The sequence below is a fragment of the Gossypium hirsutum genome, chromosome D12 (assembly GCF_007990345.1).
Source record: "Gossypium hirsutum isolate 1008001.06 chromosome D12, Gossypium_hirsutum_v2.1, whole genome shotgun sequence".
In the NCBI taxonomy this organism is placed as follows: domain Eukaryota; kingdom Viridiplantae; phylum Streptophyta; class Magnoliopsida; order Malvales; family Malvaceae; genus Gossypium; species Gossypium hirsutum.
The window spans coordinates 38895043-38914061 of NC_053448.1; the positions used below are offsets into that span (position 1 = coordinate 38895043).

Consider the following 19019-nt stretch of genomic DNA (forward strand, 5'->3'; position numbering starts at 1 on the left):
ATCTGAAAACATACCTTAAGCTCTGCACCAGAAGCACCGTTCATCTTCTCAGCAATCTTCTTTAGATCAATCCCTCTCATCAAATTCATTCTTCTAGAATGTATTTTTAAGATGTCGAAACGAGACTGCATATAATTGAACAGACAATATAAGTACCTAAAGAGACATAAGATGCATTCCAGAAATAAGAGAAATTCTGGTACACCCGTAGAAGCAAACACTGCTACTATGGGACTGCTCTATTCACTGTATATTTTTCATAATACCCAGAACGGGTTGAGAAAAAAAAAGACCAGGGCAAAAGAACCAGAACAAGTATGTTACTGAAAAAATTTGGCTTCTAACGTAAGATGCAATTTGAGAAATTCATTGCTCTGAATTTGAGAAATTTATACCAGTGAGAACGTAAGATGCATTTTTGCGTTTGACCAAAAAAAAAGAATCACTTCTTTTACAACATGACATGAATGAAGAAATACGCAATGCCTGTTGTTTTCCTTCCTATTTGATGTTTTTATCATGATTGTAAGTTGTAGCGCGTCATATTAAGTAATTTTATTAAGAAAATAGATGAAGCACAGAATACTGAGACTCAAGCCTTATGCAGGAATCAAAATTGACTCACCGTCTGCCTTTCTGAACAAAGAATCTAGTGGAACAGCATATCTGCGGCAAAAACCCTCAGCAGCCTGCAGTAAACAACAAATTTCATATAGGTAGAAACCAAAATAAAAAGAAAAAATGCAAAACTCTAAGGGAACTGCCAGAATCTTCACTACTGAAGTTATACAGCCCAACAACCAAAATCACCAGACAAAACATCATACTTCCTTCTTCTCAGCAGAAAAATATATAGCAAAGCATAATAAGAGGCGACCAAAACCTTTGTAGGATTTTCCTTAGGGTCAAAGGCTTTCAAAGCGGGAGGTCCCCGAACCTCAAGCTCGTTCTCTGCTTGCTTTGGACAAAGACTTTCAACAGATATCTGAAACAACAAAACAAGGCTTGGTTATCCAACATATAAAAGAATTTAAGCATCTACCTGGTGTACATGCTCATAGAGGAACTTCCACTAAATAAATAAAAGACATAACAATAAAAATTATTATATTAGCAATCTGAAATGCATCACAATAACATTTAACAATTCTGACAAATGCATCCCTATAATACACTTTAGGTATGTCCACATGGGATGCCTTGTTATACATCATGATATTATTCAAGAGTACTTGTTATACATCATGATATCAACTTTTGCAAAGTATAATGAAGAACAAACACTTTCTCAGAGTAGCAAGAAAACGTAGAGTATGCCCTTTACGTACCTGGTTCCTTTCTATGGAAAAACAACACAATCGACCATAAGGTGCAAATCAGGCACATTGATAGCCCTTAATACACGCACATCGCCTGGGTGCAAGCAGGGGTTTTTGGCATAACAGATCAAATGGCATAACATAACAGATCATTATTTCTCAACGATGCGAGTTAAACATAACAGATGAAATGGCATAACATAACCTAAATTCCATTGAAATGCAAGCCAGTTGTAAAGAAACAAGGTTGAGTCTCCTCAACTTTACCTCAAATTTATCATGAAACAAACAGAAAACCGATACAAGAGTAAAAAGAGTTTTGCAAAAAAAAGGAAATATTACCTGATAAACGTAGGGTTGAAAAGGAGTAGAAAGAAAAGGGGCAGCCATTGAATGATCTCGAATTTGAAATCAAATCCTTAAAGTTTTCGAGGTTTTAATTTGAAATCTAATTAAGAAGGGGAAAATGAAATTAAAAAACAAAATTCACTGTTCCACTTCTGTTCTTTGTCGAAGCGGTCGATGGACGAGCTGACATTGACTGGTTGTAAAGAAAAAGAAAAGAAAAGAAAAGGTTGAGAGACAGACGGAGCAAATCGGCAGAAGGCAGAAGGAAGGAAAAGGAGACGAAATGGGGAAGCCAATCGGGAGGGTAAAACAGGGAGGGTAAAGGAAGCAGCACCTAAACTGAGCTTTGGGGATGTATTACGAATCGGTGGATTTCACCGATTAAGTCAGGAATGTATTACACCCGTAATATCATTACCATGAACCAAACAAAGGAATAAAAGCGGCTTAAGTGGGGCCCACCAATTAGGGGTGTATTGGCTATGCCAATACACTCAACCAAACATGCTTAGTTTTTAGAAAAAAATCGTGTTTTGTGGAGTTGCAGTTTTAAAAAAATCCATAAAAAACAGTATAAAGTCTCAAATTTAAAGCCAACCAGTCCATAATCCAGAAGCTATATCAAAAACCCCAAATAAGTAATAAATTATTGGCAGTAATGGAAAACAGTCTAAAATTTACGTGTGGCCACCGTGGAGTCCTCCGCTACACTGACCCGTCAAGTCTGGGGATTTCCTGTACAGATTAAACAGAGAAAGGGTGAGTTTTCGCAAACTCAGTGTGTAATCCCCACAGAAAACATGCAACAGATAATCAATAGAATTCAGTTAGATACAGTTTGAGGACTGTGCCCATCACAGAATCAGTTTGGGCCTTAGCCCATTCAGATACAGTCTCAGAAATACATTATGGCCTTGGCCCATATCAGATACAGAATGTAAATACAGTAAATCAGAATCCTACCCACCAACCTCTATTCACTATCTCTGTCCAACCCTACGCACCATGTGAGGATTAAATCAACCCACTCATCCCTACAGACCAAGCTGTACCGAAATGCGACACATAATCAGAAGGTTGCAGCAGAGCTGCCAGATAACAAGCTTAATAGCCTTTCAGACACTTCCTCCAAATATCATCAACCCACCCCGATGCAATGCAACATGCAAAATATGTCATTCCATTATGCAATTAATAGTACATACATTCAGATATCATAAGTCATGCTCGGTATAGAAATTAGACAGACAGATCACACATATAGGGGTTTAAGTAAATCTTACCGACCCTACAGTAGGTCCACAGTCGACTTGGGCGACCTGTGCAACATTACATAACTTTTCAGAAAAATGGGCTCACACGCCCATGTGGCCCACTTGGCCCAAATTGGCCTTGGCCACGTGATCCATTTTAATGTAACCTGTGCTAGTTAATTATTCATTTATGTTTTCACTATTTACTTATATGTTCCTTCAAAGCTATCTACTTGAGTCACTATTACTAAATTATTTATATCTGGAGCTACAGAATTCTAAATTAAGATTCACTTGAAGTATTTGAAACTAGACTCAAATACCTTTATACCATAAAATTTTCAAAATTTTTGGTTCAGCCAATAAGTGCAGTAAAATCTTCGAACTTGCCCCTATTCTGCTACCTGACAGCTTCGTCCCTTCTTTGCTAAAAATTAAATATCTCTTAGTAAAAAATTTGGATGATGTTTCCATTTGTTTCAATTGAAAATATGCTCATTAATAATTTAAAAATGTAAATTTTAACTCCTAATTATTTTTTTCCAATTTTTGATGATTTTCTAAAGTGAGAATAGAGGAACCCAAATTCATTCTGCCCTTGTCTCACAAAGTTTATTATACCTCACGATTTAAAATTCCATTACTTACACCATTTATTCTATGAGAAACTAGACTCAATAAGTTTTAATTCCATATTTTATTCATCCTTTAATTCGATATCCACAATTTAAGGTGATTTTTCAAAGTTAGCCTACTGCTGTTGTCCAAACAACAAGCAATTTTGGCTTTTCACTGAATCCTTTTTTTTTGCGTTTCAGGTACACACCTGGTTTTGTTTGATGCTAAAACAGTCTCCGAGCACTTCAAACCCTATAATCAAGACACTCAACATTAATTTAACGAATTTACAAGTGAATTTACAACCAAGAACGAACTGAAACCCAACTTACCACCAACGATAACCCTCCGTTTAACTATTGTTAAAACGAGAACACTAGATTCACCAATCCAAGCCTCCCCCTACGCCCAAATTGCAGAGAAAAAACATTACCACTTCAGTCGTTAAGAGATTCATGACAGAAACGAAGAGAAACACTTACCGAAACTAAGCGAGCACTAACCGTGTGCGGAAACGAAGGAAAATAAATGGATTAGGGAAAAATCAAGAAGAAGAAAAAGAAGAGAAAGATGGAAAAACTCAGAGAATTTCGGCAAGAGGAGAGGGAGAAGAATAGACGACATATTTTTTTTGGAAAAGAGAGTCAAAATTCGGTTATGGGAAAAAAATAAAATAAAATCTCGATAACCCCCAAAATCCCTTAATCTTCTCCCCTAATTCGCACTACACATCTACTACTTAGAATCCCCCTATTACACAACTCTATCCCGAAATCTGAGCAAAAAAAATAATACCCTTACCTGCATAGGGATTCAAACACAAAACCTCCACCATAATAACACACCATTTAACCACCAGACTAGCAAACTCATTCTAATGTAATTTATCCAACAATCAAATAAAAACATATTGAACAAGAGTAAAGCCTAATTCATTCAAAATACCAAAATTTGCCCAAGCAAAGGCTTAAACTTAAGACCTCCCAAACACTTCTAGAACACATAACCACTAAAGATGACAGATATTTGTGTCATATTTTTACAATAATGAAATTAGAAATTTTGGGATGTTACAATTCGATTCGATTAAAAAAATTCAAATTGAGTTCGGTTGCTAAAATAAGATTCGTCAACTCGACTAACTTGAAATTTTTTGACTCGATACGACTCGACTCGATCAAATACTCACCCCTAGTTAGATATTACTTAGCAAATTATCAAATATGTTACATTACTTTGTTTTTTTAATTTTGTTAAAATGTAAGAGTACGTTTGGTTCGCTAGAATGGAATAGAGTATGAATGTAATAGTTATACGAGAGGAATGTAATAGAGACGTAATAAGTATTACATTGTTTGGTTGATTGAATGGAATACATTTGTAATGCTATTCCATTGTTTGGTTGATTAGAATCATGATTTAGAATAGATTTGACAAAGATTATTTTACCCTTGCTACAAATATTAATTTATTTACAAATTGAATTTATTGTTTTAATTTATTAAATAAAATATTATTAGAATTAAAATATTATTTTAAGATATTTAAGATATTATATGTAAATAAATAATTAAAATAACATTTTATTAATATTACTATTAATTTATTATTGGTTTATTATGAATTATTTTTTAAAATAAAAACATATCTTCAAAGTTTTTAAATATATAAGTTAATAAATTATTTAATTTGTATAAGTTAATAAATTATTTTACCTCTCCTCTCTCTCATGTTTCCCCTTCTCTTCCTCATTTTATTGTAGAAGAACCTTCATCATGTTTTCCAGAAACCACCATTCACCACTGCACCAACCATCATTGGTAGCTATCAACCATCGCCCTTTCTTACTAAAAAAATCAGATTTGGATTATATCAACCCCCTCTTTTAGATTCTCTTGTTAGTTTTCTCTAAATCCACCCATAACACTATAGATCTACAAAACTATTTTGAAGCTTCCACCCACATTACGCCATCTTCCACCGCTTCAACAGTCACAATTTTCTAATACGTGATTCTTTATCCCCTCTTTTCCTCCTTTCCTAAGTTAAAAGCCCCAAATCAAGTACCAAAACTCAAAAACCCTTGCTTTTTTTATCACTAAGAAGAAAAATACCCAAAACAATGCAATCATCATGCAATTTTCTTTGTAACAATTCTCAAATGACTCAAATTATAGGATCATTCTCGTTTATTTCTTTCTCTCTTCATTTTTGCAATTTTACTTTGTTGTTGTGTTGAATGATTTCGAGTTTTGTTGTGTTTTTTTATATTTATTTTATATCAAGGCTATTTTAGGAGGAAGAAAAAGATTCCATTTAGGAAAGAGCTTGGAATAGCCATTCAGTACTCCCTCTATCGAATGGCTATTTAATGATTTTTTGTAATACCGTAGGAATCAGTCATTCGACGTGTAGAGAATTCAATGAACCAAATAGTTGCTTCACTGTAGCGCGTGGAATAAAGCAAGAATGGAATGGCCATTCCGTCTAACTAAACATGGCGTAAGATTTCATTATTTAATTAATTATCCTTAATCATTGTTGATGGGTAACTGGATTCGATAAGAGCTAGCAAACCCTTAAGTGGGTTGATATTGTCTCCAATGTGGGGTTTTGTCTCTCGACTCTACAAGTACTTAAAGAGGTGACGGGTTCATAGAGTGGGAGCACTTTGTTTAATGACTTAAGTGGTAGCATTCTCACACAAAAGTGCTATATATGCTATAGGGTATGGGTTTCAGTTTAATCATGTGCAACATGTAATGACCCAAAATTCACGAGCATCGAACAAGTACAATATCGGGATGCCGTCTTAGTAAACCGAGTCCGTAAATAATTATTAAGAGTAATTATTAGTCTAGTAATGTGTCTAATTAAGTTTTAATTAGATGAATTTAGTTTAATTAAGAGAAATTAGGAAAAATGACTAAATAGAATAAGGTATAAAAGTTAAATTATAGATTAAAAGAAAGTATAAAGGACCAAAATGGAAATTAAGCCAATTCATAAATATGAGGCGGCGTAAGTTGGTTGAATTGAAGATATTACATGATATTTAATTAATAATTATTAAGGTTTCTTATTAAATTATAAATTATAATAATTATTATATTATGAAATAAGTTAAATAAAGACAAATGTATGGTAATGATTAAATACAAATGTTTGAATGAAATTTCATAGTTAAATTTCATAGTTAAATTTGAGTTTGAATGAAATTTGAATAGAAATAGAGTGTGAAGTAAATTAGAAAAGTAAGTAAACTTAGTTAGGATTAAATTGGGAATAAGGTGAGAATTGATTAGAAATCCAATTATTTATTATAATTAGTGTTGTAATTAATAATATAATTATTATTATTATTATTTTCGTAGCTAACAAAGAACCCGAGGCATCGGCATCGGCATCAAAAAGAAAGAAGAAAGTTATCGAGGACTAAGACGAGATATTTACGGTTTGTATTACTATAATTCAAATTATTTATTATTTCATGTTAAATTTAAATTATGTGTATGGTAAACAAATAATAAGGTAAGTGACTTTAATGAATTGAATTTGGAAAATTAAATTGAATGAGAAAAGTATGTGTTGGTATTGAATTGTGTTTTGATTAGTGAATGGAAAAGTATAATTGATATTGAAAATGAATTCTTGAAATAAAACTGAAAATTGGATTGTGGAATTGAAATACCCTATTAACTAGTCGGGCTGAGCCGGATATAATTAGGATGCCATAGGATTTGGAAGAGTACGGGATTTATTGGCCTTGCCGATCAGGCACTTTATGTGTCGTATTTCAGGCACCTCATGTGTCGTTTCAGGCACTTATGTGTCGTATACTGATCAGGTACTATGTACCGTTTTAGGCACAATGTGTCGTATTGGTGTGTTTGGGTTGGAATCCGTGTATCCGTCAAAGTCCAGATTGTTAATCTGGTGAATAACTGAAATGAGAAATTTATATGAATCTGATTGATCGTAATATTGAAAATATTGAAAGAAATGAGAAAAATGAATTATGGATTGAAATTGAATTTGGAAATGGAAAACATGAACTAAATGTTCATGTAGTAAATGTAATTAAAGTTAAGACATATGATTAAAATTGATGCATAGTTAAAAGTGTATTGTTAATACCAGTATAGTTTAAGAATGAATTAATGTAAGAGAAAATCAATTGTTATATACTTGATATTTATATTTTATTATGGCTATTATAGTTTTAATTATAGTAATACCACTGAGTATACAATACTTAACGTACGGTTGTTTCCGTGCGCTGATTAGTAGAAGTCAAGAGTCTCGGTCCAGCATCCAGAACGATCCCGACTCCAACATAAAATTTGGTGATGTTTTCTCCCTTAATTGAAAGTGGCATGTACTAGGAGTTGTATAGGTTATATAGATATGTTTGTAATGTTGGTTGTAAAAATGGTATACCATATTTTGATATTAGTTTAATAAAATGGTAAAGATTATATTATATAATTTGGCATTAAGTTAGAATGGAAAATGAATGAAGTTATTAGTTAATTTTTGAATGATATTATGAATGTTTAGTTATTAATTTACTATGTTAATGAATTGATCATGATTTAGGTATATTTGAGTTTAAATTGTTTTTGGTTGTGCCATTGATTTTGGATTGGTTGTTATTTGAAAATTGCAGGGAATGTTAGATGTTTATAAAAGGGATATATTGAGTTTTTTATAAATAAATAAAAATTTGGAGTACTTGAACAAGTCCCGTTCCATTTTTAATATGTGATTTAACCTCGAGGGTCCACTAAAATGGATTTTATGATTTAATTTTTATATGTTTGTTATTTACTTATGAATTGCTCGTAAATTGACCAACATGTTCTATAATGCCTCATAACCCTGTTTCGGCGACGGTTTGGGGTTAGGGGGTGTTACAGTTGTTGGTATCAGAGCTATCAGGTTTAGCCGATTCTCGGACTAAATTCGAGCTCAGAGATTGAGTTTAAATGTACATGCCACTGTCGAGTCAAAATTCAGTCGGGATTTGGATGTTGACCTATTTGTTTATTTCTGTTTATAGATTAAATATGTCAGATGAAAGAATAAACGATACTGATGAAGAAATGTACACTGGAGATGAAGAATCTTATGGGTTAGATGAAACTGAATCGGTATCACCTAATATAAACCCGATAGGGAATCAACCTCCTAGAGTAGATAGAAGAAATGATAGAGATGATTCTGATATATTAAGAGTTATTACCGATGCTTTGCAAAGAGTAGTTGAGACTGTTCCTGCTACGACTTCTGTACCAACTCAAAGACGAGCCCTAATAAAAGAGTTAAGGAAATATGGTGCCACTGAATTTTTGGGTTTGAAAGGAGTTGATCCATCCACTGCAGAGAATTGGATGGAATCAACTAAACGAGTTCTGCAGCAATTGGAGTGTACCCCCAAGAATGTTTGATCTGTGTTGTTTCTCTATTACAAGGTGAAGCTTATCTATGGTGGGAATCTGTAATACGACATTTTCCTATAAAATAGGTGTCATGGGAATTATTCCAGAGAGAATTCTAGAAGAAATATGTTGGGGGAACTATATAACGAAGATAAGAGGCAAGAATTTTTTATGTTAAAACAATGTGATTTATCAGTGGTAGATTACGAGCGGGAATTTTCTAGACTCAGCCGATATGCTTCCGAGTTCATAGAGACAGAGGCTGATAGTTGTAAAAGGTTTCTTCGGGGTTTGAGAGATAAGATCAAAGTACAGTTGGTGTCACACTGAATTACAGAATTTGTAGACTTGGTTGAGAGAGCAAAGATGGTGGAGCAGGTTTTGGGTTTGGATAAAAAGCCTGAGATAGCTAGATCGACTGGGAAACGAGCTGGTATTACTATTTCAAATTCTTTATCGAAAAGATCTCAAGAATCTAGAGGTGGTTGGATGTCAAGTTTTAGATCTGATCAAGGGGACAGAAGCCGGGAAAAAATAGACGACGATATCTACTAGTAGTGTAAGAGGTCCACCCAGGGATGCGAAAATTCCAGAATGTGGATATTGTGGAAAGAAACATTTAGGTGAATGTTGGAAAGTGACTGGAGGCTACTTCCGTTGCGGGTCGACAGTGCACTTTCTTAAAGATTGTTCGAAGAATAAAAAAGTTACTCCTACCACATCATAGAGATCAGTATCTACTGCTCGAGGCAGAGGTTCGGGCAAAAGTGGTCCGGTATCCAGAGGTAGAGGTGTTCGTAGGAGCAGTGGAATAGTTATACAGTAGTCAGAGGTAAGAGCACCGGCCAGGGCTTACATGGTTCGGACAAGAGAAGAGGGCAATGCACATGATGTCGTGACATGTATATTTTTACTGCATTCTAAACCTGTTTATGCTTTAATTGATCCAGGGTCGTCAAATTCATATATTAATTTAAAACTGGTTGAGTCGGGAAAGTTAAAATCTAAAATGTCTAGACATTTCTATTAAAACTATTAAAACTCTAGACATTTCAGATTTTAACTTTCCCGACTCAACCAGTTTTAAATTAATATATGAATGTGATGACACTGGATCAATTAAAGCATAAACAGGTTCAGAATGCAGTAAAAATATACATGTCACGACATCATGTGCATTGCCCTCTTCTCTTATCTGAACCATGTAAGCCCTGGCCGGTGCTCTTGCCTCTGACTGCTGTATAACTATGCCACTGCTCCTACGAACACCTCCACCTCTGGATACTGGACCACTTCTGCCCGAACCTCTGCCTCGAGCATTAGATACTAATCTCTGTGATGTGGTTGGAGTAACATTTTTATTCTTCGGACAATCTTTAAAAAAGTGCTCTGTCGACCCGTAACGGAAGTAGCCTACAGTCACTTTCCAACATTCACCTAAATGTTTCTTCCCACAATGTCCACATTCTAGAATTTTTGCATCCCGAGGTGGACCTCTTACATTACTAGTAGATATCGTCATCTATTTTTCCCGACTTCTGTCCCCATGATCAGATCTAAAACTTGACATCCAACCACCTCTAGATTCTTGAGATCTTTTCGATAAAGAATTTGAAATAGTAATGCCAGCTCGTTTCCCAGTCGATCTACTTATCTCAGGCCTTTTATCCAAACCCAAAACCTGCTCCACCATCTTTGCTCTCTCAACCAAGTCTACAAATTCTGTAATCCGGTGTGACACCAACTGTACTTTGATCTCATCTCTCAAACCCTGAAGAAACCTTTTACAACTATTAGCCTCTGTCGCTATGAACTCGGAAGCATATAGGCTGAGTCTAGAAAATTCTCGCTCGTAATTTACCACTGATAAATCACATTGTTTTAACATCAGAAATTCTTGTCTTTTATCTTCGATATACAATTCCCCAACATATTTCTTCTGGAATTCTCTCTGGAATAAGCCTCATGTCACCTGTTCTATAGGCAGATATCGTATTACAGATTCCCACCATAGATAAGCTTCACCTTGTAACAGAGAAACAACACAGATCAAACATTCTCGGGGGGTACACTCCAATTGCTGCAGAACTCGTTTAGTTGATTCCATCCAATTCTCTGCAGTGGATGGATCAACTCCTTTCAAACCTAAAAATTCAGTGGCACCATATTTCCTTAACTCTTTTATCGGGGCCTGGCTTTGAGTTGGTACAGAAGTCGTAGCAGGAACAGTCCCCGTTACTCTTTGTAAAACATCGGCAATAACTCTTAATATATCAGAATCATCTCTATCATTTCTTCTATCTACTCTAGGAGGTTGATTCCTTATCGGGTTTATATTAGGTAATACTGATTCAGTTTCATCTAACCCGTAAGATTCTTCTTCTCCAATGTACATTTCTTCATCAGTATCGTTTATTCTTTCATCTGACATATTTAATCCATAAACAAAAATAAACAAATAGGTCAGCATCCAAATCCCGACTCAATTTTGACTCGACAATGGCATGTACATTTAAACTCAGTCTCTGAGCTCGAATTTAGTCCGAGAATCGGCTAAACCTAATAGCTCTGATACCAATAACTGTAACACCCCCTAACCCCAAACCATCGCCGAAACAGGGCTATGGGGCATTACAGAACATATCGGTCAATTTACGAGCAATTCATAAGTAAATAACAAACATATAAAAATTAAATCATAAAATCCCTTTTAGAGTACCCTCGAGGTTAAATCGCATATTAAAAATGGAACGGGACTTGTTCAAGTACTCCAAATTTTTATTTATTTAAAAAAAAACTCAATATATCCCTTTTATAAACATCTAACATTCCCTGCAATTTTCAAAATAACAACCAATCCAAAACCAATGGCACAACAAAAAACAATTTAAACTCAAATATACCTAAATCATGACCAATTCATTAACATAGTAAATTAATAACTAAACATTCATAATATCATTCAAAATTAACTAATAACTTCATTCATTTTCCATTCTAACTTAATGCCAAATTATATAATATAATCTTTACCATTTTATTAAACTAATATCAAAATATGGTATACCATTTTTACAACCAACATTACAAACATATCTATATAACCTATACAACTCCTAGTACATGCCACTTTCAATTAAGGGAGAAAACATCACCAAATTTTATGTTGGAGTCGGGATCGTTCTGGATGCTGGACCGGGATTCTTAACTTCTATTGACCTGCGCACGGAAACAACCGTACGTTAAGTATTGTATACTCAGTGGTATTACTATAATTCAAACTATAATAGCCATAATAAAATATAAATATCAAGTATATAACAATTGATTTTCTCTTACATTAATTCATTCTTAAACTATACTGGTATTTACAATACACTTTTAACTATGCATCAATTTTAATCACATGTCTTAACTTTAATTGCATTTACTACATGAACATTTAGTTCATGTTTTCCATTTCCAAATTCAATTTCAATCCATAATTCATTTTTCTCATTTCTTTCAATATTTTCAATATTACGATCAATCAGATTCATATAAATTTCTCATTTCAGTTATTCACCAGATTAACAATCTGGACTTTGACGGATACACGGATTCCAACCCAAACACACCAATACGGCACATTGTGCCTAAAACGGTACATAGTACCTGATCAGTATACAACACATAAGTGCCTGAAACGACACATGAGGTGCCTGAAATACGACACATAAAGTGCCTGATCGGTAAGGCCGATAAATGCCGTACTCTTCCAAATCCTATGGCATGCTAATTATATCTGGCTCAGCCCGACTAGTTAATAGGGTATTTCAATTTCACAATCCAATTTTCAGTTTTATTTCAAGAATTCATTTTCAATATCAATTATACTTTTCCATTCACTAATCAAAACACAATTCAATACCAACACATACTTTTCTCATTCAATTCAATTTTCCAAATTCAATTCATTAAAGTCACTTACCTTATTATTTGCTTAACATACACATAATTTAAATTTAATATTAAATAATAAATAATTTGAATTATAGTAATACAAACCGTAAATATCCCGTCTTAGTCCTCGATAGCCTTCTCCTTTCTTTTCGATGCCGATGCCTCGGGTTCTTTGTTAGCTACGAAAATAATAATAATTATATTATTAATTACAGCACTAATTATAATAAATAATTAGATTTCTAATCAATTCTCACCTTATTCCCAATTTAATCCTAACTAAGTTTACTTACTTTTCTAATTCACTTCACACTCTATTTCTATTCAAATTTCATCCAAACTCAAATTTAACTATTAAATTTCCAGCATATTTTCCTAATTTCGATTTTTTCTCAATTTTAGTCCCTAAAACATAAAACTTATAGCTTACTTCACAATTTAATTCTTTTATCAATTCTAACTTGAATTTCATTCATTTAAATTCCTAATTCATCTTTTTGTTCAACATAAACTATACTTGAAAACCTATGAACGTACAAAATATCAACTTAATTCCATCAAAACCTTGTTTTAAAACTTCTAAAACATCAAATTTAAGAGAAAAAGATTTAATTTAACTTACCAATTAAACTTCAAGCTTCAAATCCCTAGTTTTCCCTTTTATTTTTCTTTCCTATTCTTTCTTCCCCTGTTCGAATGGCTTCTGCTGCTCTTTTTGTTTCTTTTACTTCTTTTCTTTCTTTTCTTTCTTTAGTTTCTTTTTATTTACTTTATTTTATTTAATATAAAATATCTTATGCTTAAATGTTAAGTAAACCTATTATTTAATTACATTTGTACATATTTATATTATTACACTTGTTTATATTTTGTACCATACATTTGTCAATTATCTTATTTATTTAATAAAAAATCTATTTAACAACAAATAATAATATTACAAATGTACATATATATTTTATTCATAAATGTACAATATCATCTATACCATACACTTGTATTAAATCATTACCATACATTTGTATTAAACCATTACCATACATTTGTCTTTATTTAACTTATTTCATAATATAATAATTATTATAATTTATAATTTAATAATAAACCTTAATAATTATTAATTAAATATAATGTAATATCTTCAATTCAATCAACTTATGCCCCCTCATATTTATGAATTGGCTTAATTACCATCTTGGCCCTTTATACTTTCTTTTAATCTATAATTCAACATTTACACCTTATTCTATTTAGTCATTTTTCCTAATTTCTCTTAATTAAACTAAATTCATCTAATTAAAAATTAATTAGACACATTATTAGACTCATAATTACTCCTAATAATTATTTACGGACTCAGTTTACTAAGACGGAGGCCTGATATTGCACTTTTTCGATGCCCGTGAGTTTTGGGTCATTACACAACGCATGTATTTTGCCTTTACCAAGCACTCGGTAAGGTGCTCACTAAGTTGGGAGAAAAAACCTCAATTGAGACAATAATGACCCATTGAGAGATCTCTCAACGAACAATATTTTATAGACTTTTCCTAACAGAATCAACCTCCTTTTAACAATCATATTATTGACATAAATTAATCTTACTTGTTCAAAAATAAAAATTTAATTTCAAAATATAAAATTATTATCGATAATGCTGTTTTTTATCAACTAAACACCCATCAATATTTATGCCTAGTTTTGTTTGTTACAGTCCTTGAATTACTTCATTACCTATATTATAGTCACCAAGCTACATAAAATTCTCAGTAAATCTCTATAGAACAAGCATCGTGTAAGTTTTAATGTTAACACATAGCATTATAAAAATTGTCACTATAGCAAAACAAGTTTTTAGCGGCATTTTTTTGCCCTATAGCAGCGCTCAAAAGACGCCACTATAGATAACATCGCTAAATTTTGTGGCATTTATGTGGGAAAACGCCATTATAGAATATGATCTTTAGTGGTGCTTTTATTATAGACACCGCTAAAGAACATTACCTTTAGAAGCACTTTTTTCCAAACGCCGCAAGAGAGTCTGTAACACCCCTTACCCGAGACCGTTGTTGGAGTCGAGCACGAGACATTACCAGACTTAACTTACTAGTTCGGAGCATAAAAATTTGCTTTTAAAATTAATTCACTCATGTTCATTCAATATGTCCCTAAAAAGGAATCTTAAGACCCTAAATCATGCAATAAAAATGGTTCGAGTCCAAACAGGAAACATTAAAAATTTTCCGAATACTTAATCAAATTAAAACAATTTATTTCACTATTCACAATAAAACTATCCACCTGCGCAATAACCACTAATTTAATTATAACTCAAGTTACAAAAATTTAAATTTAGATCTGTAAATTTTCCCTAAAACTAGACTCATATATCTTCTTACCATAAAATTTTCAGAATTTTTGGTTTGGCCAATTAGTACAGTTTATTCTTTAAAGTTTCCCCTGTTTCACTGTTCGACAGTTCTGACCCCTCTTCACTAAAAATTAATTATCTCAATGTACAGAATTTGGATAACATTCTCGTTTGTTTCTATTTAAAATAGACTCACTAAGGAATCTAAAAATATAAACTATAACTCCAAATTCTTTTTGTACAATTTTTAATGATTTTCTAAATTCAGAACAGGGGATTTCAAAAGCTATTCTGATCCTGTCTCACTAAAATTCAAATATCTAAAAATATACAACTCATTTGCTTACTCTATTTCTTTCGTATGAAAATAAACTCATTCAGCTTTAATTATATATCTTATTCACTCTATAATTTAATTTCCACCATTTTTGGTTATTTTTCAAAGTCACATCAATGCTGCTGTTCAAAAACAGTCCCATTGCAAATTTTTACTTTTTTTTATAATTTCTTTATATAAACTATCATTTAGGCATACACGATGCTAAAACACGTTCTTATATAGCCATTTCATTAGTTAATAATTATCAAATATTTACTTGCTACTTCTTAGCCATATCACAAAGATACACATAAAATGACCAAGTCCCTATACATGCCATATAAATCAAAAAGTTGTTTAACAAAATCTATCGGAGTAAATCTGGATAGTGTGATCGTTGATGTAGACCCAATCCTCCGAACACATATATATATCAATCTACAAGAAACAATAAACACACACAAGTAAGCTTACAGAAAGCTTAGTAAGTTCATAGGCTCATAATAAAATCTTACCACAATTTCACTAACAATATTAATAAACAAATAAAAATTCAATATTTCCTGCCAACCACAATCTCAAACAGTGAATCTATCCAATCGAGCTCAATATCAGATGTCAACTTATATTCCGACATTTAGCTTCAATTGCACTTGCAAATACCTGTCAAATTAGGAATCGTCTTATGGATTTGACTACATCGTTTGCCCGATGCCACGATTTGCTTGAATATTTCACATTGCTATAACTCAGTATGGTTTTCTTCACGGAAATACCATACCTAATTTTCACAACTCAGTATGGTTTTCTTCACTGAAATACCATACCTACTTTTCACAACTCAGTATAGTTTTCTTCACCGAAATACCATACCTACTTTTCACAACTCAGTATGGTTTTCTTTACCGAAATACCATACTTACTTTTCACAACTCAGTATGGTTTTCTTCACTGAAATACCATACATACGTTTCAAACTTTTCCATGGATCCACCATGGACTTATCCGTCAATTTATCACTGGTTACCGAACGTATGTAATCAATCCCGTGTATCCCTTAATTTGAACAGCGTATCCCTTAATTTGAACTAACAATCTCATTTTATTCTCATTTTTACCATAATCATAATTCAACAACAATATACGAATTGATACATTATATCATTCCCACATTAACAATTAATTATAAAAATTCAACCATATGAACTTACCTGGGCCAATTTGCAGGAGTTGTGAAAGTTCAGAAACTAGTTCGATACTTTCTCTTTTTCGCGTTTATTTTTGGATTCCCGATCTATAATATAAATTTTTCCATTCATTAGCATCTAATTCAATACTAATTTACTTCACAATTTATGCCTTTCAATTTTTTGAAATTACAATTTTACCCCTAAAATTTACATTTTTTACAATTTGGTCCATACTCAATTAACCCTTCAATTGATATAATTTTTCTCAATTAACACCTTTTCCAACCATTTTAGACTACTATATTGCCTTTTATATTCAAAACCGCAGCACCAAACCCTAATTCTAAACTTTTTCACAATTAGGTCCCTAAAATCAATTTCTATCAAAATTACTTAATAAAATCATCATATAATAAAATTAAAGCTTTAATTCCATGTTCATTCATCATAAAAATCCAGCACTAATCAATGGTAACTTTCAAAATCAGCCATGAAATCAATAACTAATGAAATAATTAGTTGGACCTAATTGTAAAAGTATCAAAATCACAAAAATTACAAGAAATAATTAAGAATTAAACTTAAATGGTTCAAATATATGAAAAAACAGCTTGTAGGGACTCTTCAATGGCGTTTTTGGCTGAAAAATATGAAGAATTGCCTAGAAACTTTTTTAATTAAGATTTTTATTTGTTAACTTTTACAAAATTTCTAATTTTGCCCTTATTACATCACTTTTCCAGATTTTTCTTTTCTTATGCCGCCTCAAGTATCCCTGATTGGCATATTTATGCCTTAAGTCCCTCCTTATTTATCACTTAAGCTATTTAATCACAATTTAACAAATTTTGCACTATTTTCAATTTAGTTCTTTTTAATTATTTAACTATCCAAACGTTAAGTTTTTCTAACCAAACTTTTCTACTAACTCAATGACACTCCATAAATATTTATAAAAATATTTATGGCTCGATTTATGAACTCGAGGTCTCGATACCTCATTTTAGACCCAATTTACCTATTAAATTCTTTTTAAAATTACAAAATTCAATAAATCACAAAATTCACTAATTTAAAAATTATTCTAAATTCACACTTGACCCATAATTATTATTTTATTAAATTTTAAGACTCATTGGTCATATTTAGTGATCTCAAATCACTGTTTCCGACACCGCTGAAAATTAGGCTGTTACAGAGTTGAGCATGTTGTGGCTTTTGTAGCTAGAATTGCCACAAAAGATCATGTTCTTTAGCAACGTTTGTAGTAAAAGTGCCGCTGCTAAATACCATATTCTATAGCGGCATTTGTGGTTAAACGCCACTAACATTATCAGATTTTACCAACCCATTTTATTTCATATAGAACCCGAATTTTCAACATATTTTCCTGTAACTTCAAATCCAACCAAAAACTTCAAATCTAAATGATATTGTCACGAAAGAAATATGTATATAATCTAAATTAATAAATGAAATAACAAAATATATTCAAAAGTTATATTGTTAAGATATTCTCACAATAAGAAAAGAAGTCTAAGATGACGGATTCTGTGATTGATTCTGCTAAAACATTTTCATCATATTTTGAAGCTGTAGCTGGAGTTCGTCATATTTTCTTGTTGCCTCTACTGCCCTTGCTGCTGCCTCTGCTTCCCTCGCTGCTGCCTTCGCTTTAAGTTGTAGCTGGAGTTCATCATATTTTCTTTTAGCTTCTTCTTCTCTTGATGCTACCTCCGCTTTAAGTTGAGCAATTTGTTCAACTGTGCTCGTTTGCATCTGAGCCATCTGATCTTTTAACCTCTGAACTTCAGCTTGAGCCTAATTCGCCGAAGGCGTGTATTGCTATGAGCTGGATCCAAAATATTGGGTTGGGCTAACATGTAACAGCCCGTTTTCAGTGAAATCAGAACAGTGGTTTCAGGGCCATAAATCCGAGTCCGTAAGAAAATTTATTTTAATATTTTTTCATGACCTGCATTATGATAGAAATATCGTTTGAAAAATTTGTAAAGAAATTTTACCGATTACATGTTTAATTTAATAGGAAGGACAAAATTGCATAAAAATACAAAAATTGAGTTCTAGTAGCTATAAGTATCAAATAGCTATGGAATTCAAAATTTGAGATCCTTATATGGCAAATAGACCATTAAGAGGAGTTAGTAGATAAGTATGATGATTCATCCATGGAGAATAAAATAAAGAAAATGACTAA

At 32.5% G+C, this 19019-nt stretch overlaps 1 protein-coding gene across 2 annotated transcripts; it reads right to left on the reverse strand.

Moving 5' to 3' along the window:
- On the reverse strand, positions 1–1769 carry LOC121224102 (glycine--tRNA ligase, chloroplastic/mitochondrial 2-like). Of its 2 annotated transcripts, none has more exons than XR_005921612.1 (4): positions 1329–1653; positions 884–985; positions 626–689; positions 1–125 (listed from the first exon to the last, which is right to left on the reverse strand). XR_005921612.1 is itself a non-coding variant. In XM_041106651.1 (4 exons), the coding sequence occupies exons 1-4, from the start codon at positions 1707–1709 to the stop codon at positions 94–96; spliced, it is 246 nt and encodes an 81-aa protein (XP_040962585.1). In that variant the 5' UTR covers positions 1710–1769; the 3' UTR covers positions 1–93. The 2 variants fall into 2 exon arrangements, 1 of the variants encoding a protein (XP_040962585.1); XM_041106651.1 differs by lacking the exon at positions 1329–1653 and adding an exon at positions 1662–1769.
- Between the last annotated feature and the right edge of the window lie 17250 nt (positions 1770–19019).